The 18,285-nt window shown below is 49.5% G+C and overlaps 1 protein-coding gene across 2 annotated transcripts in view; it reads left to right on the top strand.

The window, feature by feature from the left end:
• The window catches only part of NGB (neuroglobin), a 32,777-nt gene extending 17,960 nt beyond the window's left edge, over nt 1-14,817 (top strand). For both annotated transcript variants that reach the window (XM_088460879.1, XM_088460880.1), the window contains one exon: nt 14,006-14,817. In XM_088460879.1, the coding sequence (XP_088317005.1) occupies nt 14,006-14,152 (147 nt within the window). In that variant the 3' untranslated portion in view covers nt 14,153-14,817. The remainder of the gene's footprint in view (nt 1-14,005) is intronic.
• Nucleotides 14,818-18,285: the final 3,468 nt, after the last annotated feature.

Consider the following 18,285-nt stretch of genomic DNA (forward strand, 5'->3'; position numbering starts at 1 on the left):
AGGTAAGTTCTTACCATATCTCTTGTTTTTAAAGTTGCTAAAGTCAAGCATTAAAAAACACCAAAAACGCACCTTCAGCATTCACCTGCAATCAAAAATACACCTGCCCCATACTTCCAGACCCCCCCCAAATGCTATTTAGCTCGTTTTTGAATTTGTACCCCCACTTTGAAAAAAGGGGCAAAAAAAAAATAAATCAAAGTGCTTTTTTGGGGTATCCTTTGTGGGTTTTTTTGTGTTTTTTTACGCAGTTAGCGTCGGGGGTGTCTAAAGGGTGCAGGGTGGTTCCCGCAACTTTGCACCCTAAAACCGAAATTCTGCACTTTTTCCGCCGGGTGGTCATAGGCGAAACTTTTTTGCCTATTACATTGCATTTACGTTATCGCGCTGGCGAAAAGACGCTGACATTTAATACGGAGATAAATGAAATCGTCGAAAATTACGTCATCTGCGAAACATTTTGCCGAAAACGGCTTTTCACTCCAAATTGAATACGGCCCTTTGTCTGTGAGACACCTCTAGATACTGGACCAGCCTCAGCGCTCTCTGTAGTCCCTACCATGAGTATTTTTCCAGCCTTCCGGGAGGCAAAAATATTGTGATTTACCTTAAAAGAATCCATTCAATGGAAGTTTTATTTTCTGTCTTGAAAGTAGAGCGGTGTTAGGTCCAGAACAAAGAGTGATCTATTTGTTCCATTCTGAACCTGAAATTCCTTAAATTTCATATGGTGGGTGGGCAGGCTTAAGATGGAGCCCTTGAGGGCCGGTCATCAACAGTATAGAACAGGTTCATTGCGTACATTCAAGTTCCAAACCTGGGGGGCGCAGCACAGTGCCACCATTAATTTGCATCTCTTTCCTTATGAAAGATGATGACAATGATGATCACGAAAACTAGTAATTTCGTTTCTGTCCTTCTCTGATCCGGGGGTGATAGTCATCCATTACCTCGATGATCGGTTCATGCGGGATACTCAGCCTTGTTGCAGGCTAATGTTCTAGACACGGTCCAGGCCTGAATCTCACAGTTCAAATATGGAAGTAATTCACCCTTACTCCTTCACAGCAGCTGATCTTTCTGCAGTTGTATTTATGGTTTCCCACCAGGAGGGTATTCTTACCAGAGGACAAAAATCTCTACAGGGACATGAATTGTTCTGATTAGTTCATAGACAGGCGCTTTGCTTGAAGGCCAAAAGGAAATTGGGTTTTTGATATTTGAGGTGAGTCTACTTATTAAGTTAAGTGTGTTACAAATCAAGCTAATTTCTAAATGGGGCAGGGGTCACCATCATTAGGGCAGCCTGCATTTTAGAATATCTCCAATAGTGCATCTATCACTACCTCAACAAAGATCACCTGTTCTCCACCAGGGACAATGGAGAGGGGTTTGTCCCATTGTCAAAGTAAATATTCTGTTACTCTGAGTGGCATTCAGTACTTTAGGGATAGGAAGCAAATCTTTTTGCGAGGAAGGGACCACAAGATCCAGTTGGACGACTGTGGCCTAAATCACTAGGGGCACCAAGAGTGCCTTGGCCATGAAAGAAACCAGCAGGATCATGCAACGGGCAGAGCAGAACTTTCCAGCCATCACTGAGGTTCTTAATTTTGGGGTAGGAAACTGGGAATTCCCAAGGAGACACCGCGGGGAATGGTCTCTTCATCTGGAAGTCTTACGGCAAATTGTAGACCGATGATGGCAAACAGATCTTGAGGTGATGGCACTTTGGTTGAATCAGTTTCTGCTCCTTGACCAGAGATCCACAGGCGTTTCTGGTAGATGCCATGTCTGTTCCTTTCAACTTTCTTTAGATTTACCAATCTATTGCATCCAGGTATTCAGGTGCTTCTGGTATTACCAGATATTATAAGCTTTGCAGAGGGTCCAGGCTGGCATCTGCCTTTTCATCCAGATGTGTTACGCCAGAGCCCCTTCCTTCACCTGTAGTTATATGGGCTGGCATTAACAGCGTGGCCGTTAGAAACATTATTTTTAAAGATAAGGATTTTTCTGGCTCTGTGATTCAGACCATGCTCAGGACTTGTAAGCCTGTTTTGGCCAAGAATTGCTGCTTAATTTGACATAGTTACATCTCCTGAGGTGAAGCAAAGGAGTTTCCTACCTCTCTTTTGTTTGGACCAATTACTGCTATTCCTGCATTTATGAAGGTTCATATCTTAAACTTATTGAAGCACAGACCTTCTTACAGGGAGTGATGAGGCCTCCATATGTCCCCCGCCCCCCAAATAGCTCCTTGAGACCTCAACCTGGTGCTGACAGCCCTTCATCTTTTTTTGGGATTTGGCATAGAGTTCCTTACCTGGATAACCACCTCCCTGATGGCTATTTCCACCGCTGAGACTTGGTGCTATTGTCTCTGTCTGTCTTGTAGGTCTCTCTCCTTTTCTAATCTTCCATAAGGGCAAGATTGTTCATAGAACCAATCTTTCTTTTCAGCCCAAAGTGCCTTCTAGGTTTCATCTGAATCAGGACATTGTGATCCCAACCTTGGACCACAATAAATCTGTAGAGGAAGAGGACTGTCTTCACTCTCTCGATATTGTTCAGGCATTTATGGAGACACATCAGTAGCACGAGATAGGTGCAGGATGTATAATTAACCATTTAGTAATCCAAAATGTCCATGAGAGATGCTGGCCTGCTTCTAAATGGACCATAGCCAGTTGAAGTACTTAAGTAATTCACCACACATACATTTAGTGCAGAACATCATGAATATGTGAAGGCCCATTTTGCCAGATTGGTGGGGGACTCTTAAGTGGCATACTATAGGGCCACAAAGGAACAGCTGTGCTGTTTGACCACGTGGTCTTCCACACGCCTTCAGATTCTACAGATTTAATGTTTATGTGTCCAGGGATGGCAGTTTAGGATGTATACTGCTGTGAACTGGAACTTCTGAGCGCAGCCTCTTGGGGACAGCTGTTCCCAATGGATAAATAAGAAAATTAGATTGTATTTTTTTTTTCCAATTAAAGTTTTTATTAAGATCATTAAATTCGTTAACCTAAGGAATTAAATACCGACATAGTACAAAATTTCTACCAATAAGAAAATTAGATTTTTATACTCGCAGTTAATCCCGGAATCCAATAGGAGACACTGGCCGCCCTGGCCGTTCGCGCTTTGTTCTGGTTTCTGTTATTGTTTGCCATTTTTCTGTTATTCTTGTCGGATTATGGTTCTTGTTGGAGAACTTTTATTCTATTCTCTCCCTCCTGCTCTGCGCTCCTGGTTCTGTCCTTAGCGGCTTTATTAGGCAAAGACTGGAATCCATGATACCAATCGGGTACAGAGGGGAAGGAACTTGATTTTTTCCAGGAAATTTAGCACTCTTAAGCTCCTGCTTCTGCAGTCTATACCCCAGGGTTTTATTGTCCGCCATTGGATTCAGAGAAGTGGCTTTCAGATAAGTACAAAAGTCCCATTATACATATGGTCTCATGTGATAGAAATATATTTAACTTGCATTACAAAATTATGATTAAAAGCGTGATTTTAACACCAATGGGTAAGCAGCATAAATTGTGAAACTCACAACTTGTAATCACCCTGAAACCACATCAATGCACCCATATCACTACACAAACCAGTCTTGGACTAATCTGTTAGTTCACATGTCCAGAATCCAAATTATGTATAATCCTTCTGCTCCACAAACAGTGTAGAGCTGTATAACCCTCCTCCAGCTCCACAGAGTGTAGAGATGTGTAACCCTCCTCCTGCTCCACAGAGTGGAGAGAGGTATAACCCTCCTCCTGCTCCACAGATGTTAGAGAGGTATAACCCTCCTCCTCCTCCACAGAGTGTAGAGCTGTATAACCCTCCTCCACAGAGTGTAGAGCTGTGTAACCCTCCTCTTGCTCCACAGAGTGTAGAGCTGTATAACCCTTCTCCACAGAGTGTAGAGCTGTGTAACCCTCCTCTTGCTCCACAGAGTGTAGAGCTGTGTAACCCTCCTCTTGCTCCACAGAGTGTAGAGCTGTGTAACCCTCCTCCTGCTCCAGAGTGTAGAGCTGTGTAACCCTCCTCCTGCTCCACAGAGTGTAGAGCTGTATAACCCTCCTCCACAGAGTGTAGAGCTGTGTAACCCTCCTCTTGCTCCACAGAGTGTAGAGCTGTATAACCCTTCTCCACAGAGTGTAGAGCTGTGTAACCCTCCTCTTGCTCCACAGAGTGTAGAGCTGTGTAACCCTCCTCTTGCTCCACAGAGTGTAGAGCTGTGTAACCCTCCTCCTGCTCCAGAGTGTAGAGCTGTGTAACCCTCCTCCTGCTCCACAGAGTGTAGAGCTGTGTAACCCTCCTCCACAGAGTGTAGTGCTGTGTAACCCTCCTCCTGCTCCACAGAGTGTAGAGCTGTGTAACCCTCCTCCTGCTCCACAGAGTGTAGAGCTGTATAACCCTCCTCCTGCTCCACAGAGTGTAGAGCTGTATAACCCTCCTCCTGCTCCACAGAGTGTAGAGTTGTATAACCCTCCTCCTGCTCCACAGAGTGTAGAGCTGTATAACCCTCCTCCTCCTCCACAGAGTGTAGAGCTGTATAACCCTCCTCCACAGAGTGTAGAGCTGTGTAACCCTCCTCCACAGAGTGTGTAGAGCTGTATAACCCTCCTCTTGCTCCACAGAGTGTAGATCTGTATAACCCTCCTCCTGCTCCACAGAGTGTAGAGTTGTATAACCCTCCTCCTGCTCCACAGAGTGTAGAGCTGTGTAACCCTCCTCCTGCTCCAGAGTGTAGAGATGTATAACCCTCCTCCACAGAGTGTAGAGCTGTGTAACCCTCCTCCTGCTCCACAGAGTGTAGAGCTGTATAACCCTCCTCCTGCTCCACAGAGTGTAGAGCTGTATAACCCTCCTCCTGCTCCACAGAGTGTAGAGCTGTATAACCCTCCTCCTGCTCCACAGAGTGTAGAGCTGTATAACCCTCCTCCACAGAGTGTAGAGCTGTGTAACCCTCCTCCTGCTCCACAGAGTGTAGAGCTGTGTAACCCTCCTCCTGCTCCACAGAGTGTAGAGCTGTGTAACCCTCCTCCTGCTCCACAGAGTGTAGAGCTGTGTAACCCTCCTCCACAGAGTGTAGAGCTGTGTAACCCTCCTCCTGCTCCAGAGTGTAGAGCTGTATAACCCTCCTCCTGCTCCACAGAGTGTAGAGCTGTATAACCCTCCTCCTGCTCCACAGAGTGTAGAGCTGTATAACCCTCCTCCTGCTCCACAGAGTGTAGAGCTGTATAACCCTCCTCCTGCTCCAGAGTGTAGAGCTGTATAACCCTCCTCCACAGAGTGTAGAGCTGTATAACCCTCCTCCACAGAGTGTAGAGCTGTGTAACCCTCCTCCTGCTCCAGAGTGCAGAGCTGTGTAACCCTCCTCCTGCTCCACAGAGTGTAGAGCTGTATAACCCTCCTCCTGCTCCACAGAGTGTAGAGCTGTATAACCCTCCTCCTGCTCCACAGAGTGTAGAGCTGTATAACCCTCCTCCTGCTCCACAGAGTGTAGAGCTGTATAACCCTCCTCCACAGAGTGTAGAGCTGTGTAACCCTCCTCCTGCTCCACAGAGTGTAGAGCTGTGTAACCCTCCTCCACAGAGTGTAGAGCTGTGTAACCCTCCTCCACAGAGTGTAGAGCTGTGTAACCCTCCTCCACAGAGTGTAGAGCTGTGTAACCCTCCTCCACAGAGTGTAGAGCTGTGTAACCCTCCTCCACAGAGTGTAGAGCTGTGTAACCCTCCTCCTGCTCCACAGAGTGTAGAGCTGTATAACCCTCCTCCACAGAGTGTAGAGCTGTATAACCCTCCTCCACAGAGTGTAGAGCTGTGTAACCCTCCTCCACAGAGTGTAGAGCTGTGTAACCCTCCTCCACAGAGTGTGTAGAGCTGTGTAACCCTCCTCTTGCTCCACAGAGTGTAGAGCTGTATAACCCTCCTCCTGCTCCACAGAGTGTAGAGTTGTATAACCCTCCTCCTGCTCCACAGAGTGTAGAGCTGTGTAACCCTCCTCCACAGAGTGTAGAGCTGTGTAACCCTCCTCCACAGAGTGTAGAGCTGTGTAACCCTCCTCCACAGAGTGTAGAGCTGTGTAACCCTCCTCCACAGAGTGTAGAGCTGTGTAACCCTCCTCCACAGAGTGTAGAGCTGTGTAACCCTCCTCCTGCTCCAGAGTGTAGAGCTGTATAACCCTTCTCCTGCTCCACAGAGTGTAGAGCTGTATAACCCTCCTCCTGCTCCACAGAGTGTAGAGCTGTATAACCCTCCTCCACAGAGTGTAGAGCTGTGTAACCCTCCTCCTGCTCCACAGAGTGTAGAGCTGTATAACTTTCCTCCTGCTCCAGAGTGTAGAGCTGTATAACCCTCCTCCTGCTCCACAGAGTGTAGAGCTGTATAACCCTCCTCCTGCTCCACAGAGTGTAGAGCTGTATAACCCTCCTCCTGCTCCACAGAGTGTAGAGCTGTATAACCCTCCTCCTGCTCCACAGAGTGTAGAGCTGTATAACCCTCCTCCTGCTCCACAGAGTGTAGAGCTGTGTAACCCTCCTCCTGCTCCAGAGTGTAGAGCTGTGTAACCCTCCTCCTGCTCCAGAGTGTAGAGCTGTGTAACCCTCCTCCTGCTCCAGAGTGTAGAGCTGTGTAACCCTCCTCCTGCTCCACAGAGTGTAGAGCTGTGTAACCCTCCTCCTGCTCCACAGAGTGTAGAGCTGTATAACCCTCCTCCTGCTCCACAGAGTGTAGAGCTGTATAACCCTCCTCCTGCTCCACAGAGTGTAGAGCTGTATAACCCTCCTCCTCCTCCACAGAGTGTAGAGCTGTGTAACCCTCCTCCACAGAGTGTGTAGAGCTGTGTAACCCTCCTCCTGCTCCAGAGTGTAGAGCTGTATAACCCTCCTCCTGCTCCACAGAGTGTAGAGCTGTATAACCCTCCTCCTGCTCCACAGAGTGTAGAGCTGTATAACCCTCCTCCTGCTCCACAAAGTGTAGAGCTGTGTAACCCTCCTCCTGCTCCAGAGTGTAGAGCTGTATAACCCTCCTCCTGCTCCACAGAGTGTAGAGCTGTATAACCCTCCTCCTGCTCCACAGAGTGTAGAGCTGTATAACCCTCCTCCTGCTCCACAGAGTGTAGAGTTGTATAACCCTCCTCCTGCTCCACAGAGTGTAGAGCTGTGTAACCCTCCTCCACAGAGTGTAGAGCTGTGTAACCCTCCTCCACAGAGTGTAGAGCTGTGTAACCCTCCTCCACAGAGTGTAGAGCTGTGTAACCCTCCTCCACAGAGTGTAGAGCTGTGTAACCCTCCTCCTGCTCCAGAGTGTAGAGCTGTATAACCCTTCTCCTGCTCCACAGAGTGTAGAGCTGTATAACCCTCCTCCTGCTCCACAGAGTGTAGAGCTGTATAACCCTCCTCCACAGAGTGTAGAGCTGTGTAACCCTCCTCCTGCTCCACAGAGTGTAGAGCTGTATAACTTTCCTCCTGCTCCAGAGTGTAGAGCTGTATAACCCTTCTCCTGCTCCACAGAGTGTAGAGCTGTATAACCCTCCTCCTGCTCCACAGAGTGTAGAGCTGTATAACCCTCCTCCACAGAGTGTAGAGCTGTGTAACCCTCCTCCTGCTCCACAGAGTGTAGAGCTGTATAACTTTCCTCCTGCTCCAGAGTGTAGAGCTGTATAACCCTCCTCCTGCTTCACAGAGTGTAGAGCTGTATAACCCTCCTCCACAAAGTGTAGAGCTGTGTAACCCTCCTCCTGCTCCAGAGTGCAGAGCTGTGTAACCCTCCTCCTGCTCCAGAGTGTAGAGCTGTATAACCCTCCTCCTGCTTCACAGAGTGTAGAGCTGTATAACCCTCCTCCACAAAGTGTAGAGCTGTGTAACCCTCCTCCTGCTCCAGAGTGCAGAGCTGTGTAACCCTCCTCCTGCTCCAGAGTGTAGAGCTGTGTAACCCTCCTCCTGCTCCAGAGTGTAGAGCTGTATAACCCTCCTCCTGCTCCACAGAGTGTAGAGTTGTATAACCCTCCTCCTGCTCCACAGAGTGTAGAGCTGTATAACCCTCCTCCTGCTCCACAGAGTGTAGAGCTGTGTAACCCTCCTCCTGCTCCACAGAGTGTAGAGTTGTATAACCCTCCTCCTGCTCCACAGAGTGTAGAGCTGTATAACCCTCCTCCTCCACAGAGTGTAGAGCTGTATAACCCTCCTCCACAGAGTGTAGAGCTGTGTAACCCTCCTCCTGCTCCACAGAGTGTAGAGCTGTATAACTTTCCTCCTGCTCCAGAGTGTAGAGCTGTATAACCCTCCTCCTGCTTCACAGAGTGTAGAGCTGTATAACCCTCCTCCACAAAGTGTAGAGCTGTGTAACCCTCCTCCTGCTCCAGAGTGTAGAGCTGTATAACTTTCCTCCTGCTCCAGAGTGTAGAGCTGTATAACCCTCCTCCTGCTCCACAGAGTGTAGAGCTGTATAACCCTCCTCCTGCTCCACAGAGTGTAGAGCTGTATAACCCTCCTCCTGCTCCACAGAGTGTAGAGCTGTGTAACCCTCCTCCACAGAGTGTAGAGCTGTGTAACCCTCCTCCTGCTCCAGAGTGCACAGCTGTATAACCCTCCTCCACAGAGTGTAGAGCTGTATAACCCTCCTCCTGCTCCACAGAGTGTAGAGCTGTATAACCCTCCTCCTGCTCCACAGAGTGTAGAGTTGTATAACCCTCCTCCTGCTCCACTGAGTGTAGAGTTGTATAACCCTCCTCCTGCTCCAGAGTGTAGAGCTGTATAACCCTCCTCCTGCTCCACAGAGTGTAGAGCTGTATAACCCTCCTCCTGCTCCACAGAGTGTAGAGTTGTATAACCCTCCTCCTGCTCCACAGAGTGTAGAGCTGTATAACCCTCCTCCTGCTTCACAGAGTGTAGAGCTGTGTAACCCTCCTCCTGCTCCACAGAGTGTGGAGCTGTGTAACCCTCCTCCTGCTCCACAGAGTGTAGAGCTGTGTAACCCTCCTCCTGCTCCACAGAGTGTAGAGTTGTATAACCCTCCTCCTGCTCCACAGAGTGTAGAGCTGTGTAACCCTCCTCCACAGAGTGTAGAGCTGTGTAACCCTCCTCCACAGAGTGTAGAGCTGTGTAACCCTCCTCCACAGAGTGTAGAGCTGTGTAACCCTCCTCCACAGAGTGTAGAGCTGTGTAACCCTCCTCCACAGAGTGTAGAGCTGTGTAACCCTCCTCCACAGAGTGTAGAGCTGTGTAACCCTCCTCCACAGAGTGTAGAGCTGTGTAACCCTCCTCCACAGAGTGTAGAGCTGTGTAACCCTCCTCCACAGAGTGTAGAGCTGTGTAACCCTCCTCCTGCTCCAGAGTGTAGAGCTGTATAACCCTTCTCCTGCTCCACAGAGTGTAGAGCTGTATAACCCTCCTCCTGCTCCACAGAGTGTAGAGCTGTATAACCCTCCTCCACAGAGTGTAGAGCTGTGTAACCCTCCTCCTGCTCCACAGAGTGTAGAGCTGTATAACTTTCCTCCTGCTCCAGAGTGTAGAGCTGTATAACCCTCCTCCTGCTTCACAGAGTGTAGAGCTGTATAACCCTCCTCCTGCTCCAGAGTGCAGAGCTGTGTAACCCTCCTCCTGCTCCAGAGTGTAGAGCTGTATAACCCTCCTCCTGCTTCACAGAGTGTAGAGCTGTATAACCCTCCTCCACAAAGTGTAGAGCTGTGTAACCCTCCTCCTGCTCCAGAGTGCAGAGCTGTGTAACCCTCCTCCTGCTCCAGAGTGTAGAGCTGTGTAACCCTCCTCCTGCTCCACAGAGTGTAGAGTTGTATAACCCTCCTCCTGCTCCACTGAGTGTAGAGTTGTATAACCCTCCTCCTGCTCCAGAGTGTAGAGTTGTATAACCCTCCTCCTGCTCCACAGAGTGTAGAGCTGTATAACCCTCCTCCTGCTCCACAGAGTGTAGAGTTGTATAGCCCTCCTCCTGCTCCACAGAGTGTAGAGCTGTGTAACCCTCCTCCTGCTCCACAGAGTGTAGAGTTGTATAACCCTCCTCCTGCTCCACAGAGTGTAGAGCTGTATAACCCTCCTCCTGCTCCACAGAGTGTAGAGCTGTATAACCCTCCTCCACAGAGTGTAGAGCTGTGTAACCCTCCTCCTGCTCCACAGAGTGTAGAGCTGTATAACTTTCCTCCTGCTCCAGAGTGTAGAGCTGTATAACCCTCCTCCTGCTTCACAGAGTGTAGAGCTGTATAACCCTCCTCCACAAAGTGTAGAGCTGTGTAACCCTCCTCCTGCTCCAGAGTGCAGAGCTGTATAACCCTCCTCCTGCTCCACAGAGTGTAGAGCTGTATAACCCTCCTCCTGCTCCAGAGTGTAGAGCTGTGTAACCCTCCTCCTGCTCCACAGAGTGTAGAGCTGTGTAACCCTCCTCCTGCTCCACAGAGTGTGGAGCTGTGTAACCCTCCTCCTGCTCCACAGAGTGTAGAGCTGTGTAACCCTCCTCCTGCTCCACAGAGTGTAGAGCTGTATAACCCTCCTCCTCTAGAGTGTACAGCTGTATAACCCTCCTCCACAGAGTGTAGAGCTGTGTAACCCTCCTCCTGCTCCACAAAGTGTAGAGCTGTATAACCCTCCTCCTGCTCCACAGAGTGTAGAGTTGTATAACCCTCCTCCTGCTCCACTGAGTGTAGAGTTGTATAACCCTCCTCCTGCTCCAGAGTGTAGAGTTGTATAACCCTCCTCCTGCTCCACAGAGTGTAGAGCTGTATAACCCTCCTCCTGCTCCACAGAGTGTAGAGCTGTGTAACCCTCCTCCTGCTCCACAGAGTGTAGAGTTGTATAACCCTCCTCCTGCTCCACAGAGTGTAGAGCTGTATAACCCTCCTCCTGCTCCACAGAGTGTAGAGCTGTATAACCCTCCTCCTGCTCCACAGAGTGTAGAGCTGTATAACCCTCCTCCTGCTCCACAGAGTGTAGAGTTGTATAACCCTCCTCCTGCTCCACAGAGTGTAGAGCTGTATAACCCTCCTCCTGCTCCACAGAGTGTAGAGCTGTATAACCCTCCTCCTGCTTCACAGAGTGTAGAGCTGTATAACCCTCCTCCACAAAGTGTAGAGCTGTGTAACTTTCCTCCTGCTCCAGAGTGTAGAGCTGTGTAACCCTCCTCCTGCTCCAGAGTGTAGAGCTGTATAACCCTCCTCCTGCTTCACAGAGTGTAGAGCTGTATAACCCTCCTCCACAAAGTGTAGAGCTGTGTAACCCTCCTCCTGCTCCAGAGTGTAGAGCTGTATAACCCTCCTCCTGCTTCACAGAGTGTAGAGCTGTATAACCCTCCTCCACAAAGTGTAGAGCTGTGTAACCCTCCTCCTGCTCCAGAGTGCAGAGCTGTGTAACCCTCCTCCTGCTCCAGAGTGTAGAGCTGTATAACTTTCCTCCTGCTCCAGAGTGTAGAGCTGTATAACTTTCCTCCTGCTCCACAGAGTGTAGAGCTGTATAACCCTCCTCCTGCTCCACAGAGTGTAGAGCTGTATAACCCTCCTCCTGCTCCACAGAGTGTAGAGCTGTGTAACCCTCCTCCACAGAGTGTAGAGCTGTGTAACCCTCCTCCTGCTCCAGAGTGCAGAGCTGTGTAACCCTCCTCCTGCTTCACAGAGTGCAGAGCTGTATAACCCTCCTCCTGCTCCAGAGTGTAGAGCTGTATAACCCTCCTCCTGCTCCAGAGTGCAGAGCTGTATAACCCTCCTCCTGCTTCACAGAGTGCAGAGCTGTATAACCCTCCTCCTGCTCCACAGAGTGTAGAGCTGTATAACCCTCCTCCTGCTCCAGAGTGTAGAGCTGTGTAACCCTCCTCCTGCTCCACAGAGTGTAGAGCTGTGTAACCCTCCTCCTGCTCCACAGAGTGTGGAGCTGTGTAACCCTCCTCCTGCTCCACAGAGTGTGGAGCTGTGTAACCCTCCTCCTGCTCCACAGAGTGTGGAGCTGTGTAACCCTCCTCCTGCTCCACAGAGTGTAGAGCTGTGTAACCCTCCTCCTGCTCCACAGAGTGTAGAGCTGTGTAACCCTCCTCCACAAAGTGTAGAGCTGTGTAACCCTCCTCCTGCTCCAGAGTGTAGAGCTGTATAACCCTCCTCCTGCTTCACAGAGTGTAGAGCTGTATAACCCTCCTCCACAAAGTGTAGAGCTGTGTAACCCTCCTCCTGCTCCAGAGTGTAGAGCTGTATAACCCTCCTCCTGCTTCACAGAGTGTAGAGCTGTATAACCCTCCTCCACAAAGTGTAGAGCTGTGTAACCCTCCTCCTGCTCCAGAGTGCAGAGCTGTGTAACCCTCCTCCTGCTCCAGAGTGTAGAGCTGTATAACTTTCCTCCTGCTCCAGAGTGTAGAGCTGTATAACTTTCCTCCTGCTCCACAGAGTGTAGAGCTGTATAACCCTCCTCCTGCTCCACAGAGTGTAGAGCTGTGTAACCCTCCTCCTGCTCCACAGAGTGTGGAGCTGTGTAACCCTCCTCCTGCTCCACAGAGTGTGGAGCTGTGTAACCCTCCTCCTGCTCCACAGAGTGTAGAGCTGTGTAACCCTCCTCCTGCTCCACAGAGTGTAGAGCTGTGTAACCCTCCTCCTGCTCCACAGAGTGTAGAGCTGTATAACCCTCCTCCTGCTCCACAGAGTGTAGAGCTGTGTAACCCTCCTCCTCAGAGTGTAGAGCTGTGTAACCCTCCTCCACAGAGTGTAGAGCTGTGTAACCCTCCTCCACAGAGTGTAGAGCTGTGTAACCCTCCTCCACAGAGTGTAGAGCTGTGTAACCCTCCTCCACAGAGTGTAGAGCTGTGTAACCCTCCTCCACAGAGTGTAGAGCTGTGTAACCCTCCTCCTGCTCCAGAGTGTAGAGCTGTATAACCCTTCTCCTGCTCCACAGAGTGTAGAGCTGTATAACCCTCCTCCTGCTCCACAGAGTGTAGAGCTGTATAACCCTCCTCCACAGAGTGTAGAGCTGTATAACCCTCCTCCTGCTCCACAGAGTGTAGAGCTGTATAACCCTCCTCCACAGAGTGTAGAGCTGTATAACCCTCCTCCTGCTCCACAGAGTGTAGAGCTGTATAACCCTCCTCCTGCTTCACAGAGTGTAGAGCTGTATAACCCTCCTCCACAAAGTGTAGAGCTGTGTAACCCTCCTCCTGCTCCAGAGTGTAGAGCTGTATAACCCTCCTCCTGCTTCACAGAGTGTAGAGCTGTATAACCCTCCTCCACAAAGTGTAGAGCTGTGTAACCCTCCTCCTGCTCCAGAGTGTAGAGCTGTATAACTTTCCTCCTGCTCCAGAGTGTAGAGCTGTATAACCCTCCTCCTGCTCCACAGAGTGTGGAGCTGTGTAACCCTCCTCCTGCTCCACAGAGTGTGGAGCTGTGTAACCCTCCTCCTGCTCCACAGAGTGTAGAGCTGTGTAACCCTCCTCCTGCTCCACAGAGTGTAGAGCTGTGTAACCCTCCTCCTGCTCCACAGAGTGTAGAGCTGTATAACCCTCCTCCTGCTCCACAGAGTGTAGAGCTGTATAACCCTCCTCCACAGAGTGTAGAGCTGTGTAACCCTCCTCCTGCTCCACAGAGTGTAGAGCTGTATAACTTTCCTCCTGCTCCAGAGTGTAGAGCTGTATAACCCTCCTCCTGCTTCACAGAGTGTAGAGCTGTGTAACCCTCCTCCTGCTCCACAGAGTGTGGAGCTGTGTAACCCTCCTCCTGCTCCACAGAGTGTGGAGCTGTGTAACCCTCCTCCTGCTCCACAGAGTGTAGAGCTGTGTAACCCTCCTCCTGCTCCACAGAGTGTAGAGCTGTATAACCCTCCTCCTCTAGAGTGTACAGCTGTATAACCCTCCTCCACAGAGTGTAGAGCTGTATAACCCTCCTCCTGCTCCACAGAGTGTAGAGCTGTAAAACCCTCCTCCTGCTCCACATGCAGTGGGTAAAGATGTATAACCTTACATGCACAGTGGGTAGAGGTACAGGCAGTGTCTATAACATGAGCTGTTTCTTACAGACGGTGGGGGATTCGCTGCTGTTCGCTTTGGCGTCAGGTCTGGGAGAAATCTTCACTTCTGATACCCGAGAAGCCTGGAGCCAGCTGTACGCCACAGTGGTGCGTGCCATGAGCCGGGGCTGGTACAAAGATCCTCAGGAACATTGAAGAGAATGTTTTTATGTACGCACCAGTACCAGACTCCAGTCTACCTTATATACCCCACAGCGCTGACTGCTTGAGAAGACGCCGGACTCTTGTGGACATGACAGTAAAGCGCAGCTGGGGTCTGTGGTTTTAGAACCAGAGAAATTATTTCTGTGTCTCGCAGAAGCCTCTGGAGGGACCCAGCTGTGTAATGGTCACTGCACCGTTCTATGTATCCAGTCTGTGTGTTAAACTTGTATTTGTGTAGTGAGCGTCTATCTGTACTGTCGGGCACTTACCACTATATCACCCGACACTGATGCCAGGCTTGTGACTGGCATATATCCTACATGGTAATACAGCAAGAAAAACCTGTTTCCGTTCTTACTGACACATAGCCAGCCAGGATTTCCAGAACTGCTAATATGGCATGTATCGGGGAGAGGCAACAATCACGTGTGTACAAGTCCTCACACTCCAGTGTCATGGGTGGCCGGTACATAGACGTGTCACGTGTATATATACTAGCATGCAGATCGACTTCAGTATTGAGGTGGAAGTAGACTGACATGTACTGTATATGTTCTGTGTGTACGGTGGTTGTGTCTGTATGTAAAGGTAGGCGTGCTTATGTGTCAGTCACGTGTTATATGTGGTTCACAGTATTAAACTGGAATAAACAATAATCCTCTTATTTATTTGGCTACCCCAAGGTGCTGCGGAACACACTGATACAGGGAATGGCTGGGAAACACTGTGTGGGGTCCGATATGAGTGACCCGCGCCATTTAACTTTACGCCTTATTCCATTTCCTCTGCGGTAAAAATACTAGTCTAGTCTGCCAAGTGCCCTCTAAGCTACTTTTTATGCTGCTATGAAGTGAATAAACTCTGGTAAAATTACGAAAGTTCATGAATGGCGGGGCATCTAATCGCACCAAGTGTCTCGCTCCGTACGGCCAAACACGATCGGTGAATGAGGACACATCTGTAGTTCTACTCCCTGATAGCCCACCCTGTTAACATCAACAAACATCCACCGATAGGTGGAGAAATCTGAAGAGGCGCAAAAGTTTTTAAGGGGGGCATCCACTACACGATATTAGCAGGAGATTTAACGATGTCGATATCGTTCAATCGTTTAAAAATCGTTTATAAATCGTGCAGTGTTTGGCCGTTAATGATCAACGATGTGCGCTCCCGCTGGTCGTTTGATCGTCTTGTCAGTCGACTGAACATGCTGGTCAATTTCACTTGATCTATTAAAGATCGTTTGCAAATCGTTCAGACTGAAAGATAAAATTTCAAGGGAAAATAGTTTAGAGATTGGACAGGGAGTAGATCGTCTAGTGCACAGGTTCTCAAACTCGGTCCTCAGGACCCCACACAGTGCCTGTTTTCCAAGTCTCCTCACATTCACAAGTGAAATAATTAGCTTCACCTGTGGATCTTTCAAAATGTGTCAGTGAGTAATGAATACACCTGTGCACCTGCTGAGTGACCTGGAAAACGTGACCTGTGTGGGGTCCTGAGGACCGAGTTTGAAAACCACTGGTCTAGTGGATGTGCCCCTTAACTGTGACATCAGATTCCTACCTCCTGCCTCTCCCGTATCACCCCTTTCATTACATGAGCTTTCTTGTTCATCCATGTGGGACTGAAGGTGCTGGGTATGGTGGGGGCAGGGGTTTAGGCAATTACCTCCAAAAGCTCCAGTTCTGCTCTTTCTATACCCCGCAGCGCGCTGCGATTTCCAGTCTGTTACGTGCACAGCGGAGCTGGGTGTTCTCTTTAGTTCTGGCTGAATTGCTTTTTTTTTTCTCTTTAGCATATTACATTTTTAATCGCACCAAAAAGCTGCGGCTGGGGATGCATGGAGTGGCTGAAGAGGTACCACAGGTGTTACATCCTCCTGCCCTCTCCCTGCACACACCGTGGGATAGTGACCGGGATCCCTATGCTTCTAGTGCCTTCGATCCAGGTCTGGAGGTGCTGCAATATGGTAAGTAGTTCTCCTCTCGCCTGGAGCAGGGGAGGGGGTGTTAGAGGTCTGCACAAGATGAATGTGAGTAGGGGTGGGGGCTTGTCATGTGGGGTCTGCCTAGGTACAGAGAAACTAAGGAAGGGTAGGGGAGGTACGTGCGGATGGAAGCCATCTCTCGGTGCTGGGCCCTGGGGGATGGAAGCCTCACCAGGTAGCTGGTACAAGTTGGACAAGGTGGAGGAGGAACAGAAGCAAAAGCATGCTCAGAAATCAGACTGATCTCTATGTATGCTCACCGCTGATCAGCCAGAAATTCCGTCTACACTCCCACTGGACACTTATCCTATGTGTAAACAGTCTGTTGCCGCCCAGTTACAGCTGCTCGGCTGCTAGCGGAGATGTTGGGTAGACTCTGCTACTAAACCTGTGCAGTGCAAAAAGTAGCAAGATCCGTCCGCAAAGCAACTTGCATGCAACTCTGAAACAGCCCCCAATTGCCAATGACAGCAGGACGTAGGAGCTGACTGTTTAAGCTGGAGGACCTTCAAGGTGAGGCGTGGAACAAAGGTGAGTGTAAGTTTGAGGTCTCCCACAGGCTTGCAGTCCCTAGCAAGGATTTGGAGATGCTGCCAATGATACGTAACTGATTTGGGGCAAGTATTTCAGTTTCAGCAGTTCTGGCTTAGGGATGCGGAGGTAGAGTACAGAATTCTCAGGGGAGGTTGTGTTCGGTCCTGACATGGACAAAATCAATTATTTGCCCACAGTGGTAAAATGTTCCTTTCTCGCTGTCTACCTCCCAAACTAAAGGGCTCTAGGATTTGCTCTATTTGTCCCTCTGGCAGAGAGCAAGGCATCGTACATCAAGGATATGTCCTAGATCCCCTGAAGTCCCCACTATTTATCACTTCCGTAGGAGCGGTAACTGCATCCTATTCCCAAAACAGGAAGATACTTGAGTGTAAAATCTAATTCAGTCAGAATTATACTTTTCTACCTATTCTGAGCCATAAGTCTCTGAACATCCAGGTTCATCATTGAGGTGGACATCAACAGCATGGAGCAGGGCGAGTTCATGGTATCTATGAACATTAATCAAGAGCACGCAATCTCATGTTCCAATCTAGAAGAAATATCGGTGTCTCTTCATGCTTGCTGTGCAGTCTCATCACTTTAACTTTCATTTTGGCTGCAGGGAGGAGAGTGTTTACAAAGAACCCGGCTGTAGTCCCATAGCTGGATGACCTGCTGGTCAATGTGGGCCCTCTGGCTTTGCTGCAGGCTCATGTTCTGGAAACATCCCATTTGTATTATCAACTATGAGATATCCAACCTGGATGGTTTTCCTGGGGCTTCTCAAAAATCCCTTTACTCCAGGGGCTTGTGTAGTGCCTGTTAGCACGTAGACGGGTGACTGTTCACCTCTGCACCAAGGCCCTAGTATAGACTGTTTCCACATTTGAGGCAGTGCAATTTGCACAGGTCCATTCCAGGGTGTTCCAGATTGAGCTCATATTGAAATGGAACTAGACTCTCCATAACTTAAACAGTTAGCTTTACAGACCATTTCTAAAGGTGCGACTCCAGTGGCAGATCATTGACCAGGCACCTGAAGTTTTCTTCCACCATCCCCAACACAATTACTCTTACTGGTACCTCGGGAATAGCAAGAGGGGGCAGGGATGCACAGGCTCAAAATCTGTGCAGCCTGTTAAATACCAGCGTGCTGTCTCTCTAATGCTATGTGGGTCAAATGACAAAGCCACTGGTTTCTCCCTGACACACTGGCGGTTAGTTATGCCGTTGCATCGATTGCATTAGGGACTGTCGCTCTTCTATGGCAATTAAATGGAGGAGTCGGAATGGGATTGAAATATCGGGGGCTCGACAGCTGCCGTTTCAAATCCCGACAGTGACAGTGCGACAGATCGAGATCCCGACGGGCGTTAAGTACCCTAACCCTCCCTTGGCGAGGGTCGGTCTTCCGGCGTCGGGATTAAGACAGGCATCGGCATTTTGACACCTATCTTAAGTCCCTTGTCGAGCATGTTGTGTTGGGATTTAGACCGGCGGCAATTCGTCTGCCGTCCTATTAACTACATCCCGGAGGAGTCATAGTACCTGATGTACTAGGCCATCAAGAGAGACCAGAACAATCATGCAATGGGCT

This window comes from Taudactylus pleione, unplaced genomic scaffold (genome assembly GCF_031769625.1).
Source record: "Taudactylus pleione unplaced genomic scaffold, aTauple2 ptg000987l, whole genome shotgun sequence".
In the NCBI taxonomy this organism is placed as follows: Eukaryota; Metazoa; Chordata; class Amphibia; order Anura; family Myobatrachidae; genus Taudactylus; species Taudactylus pleione.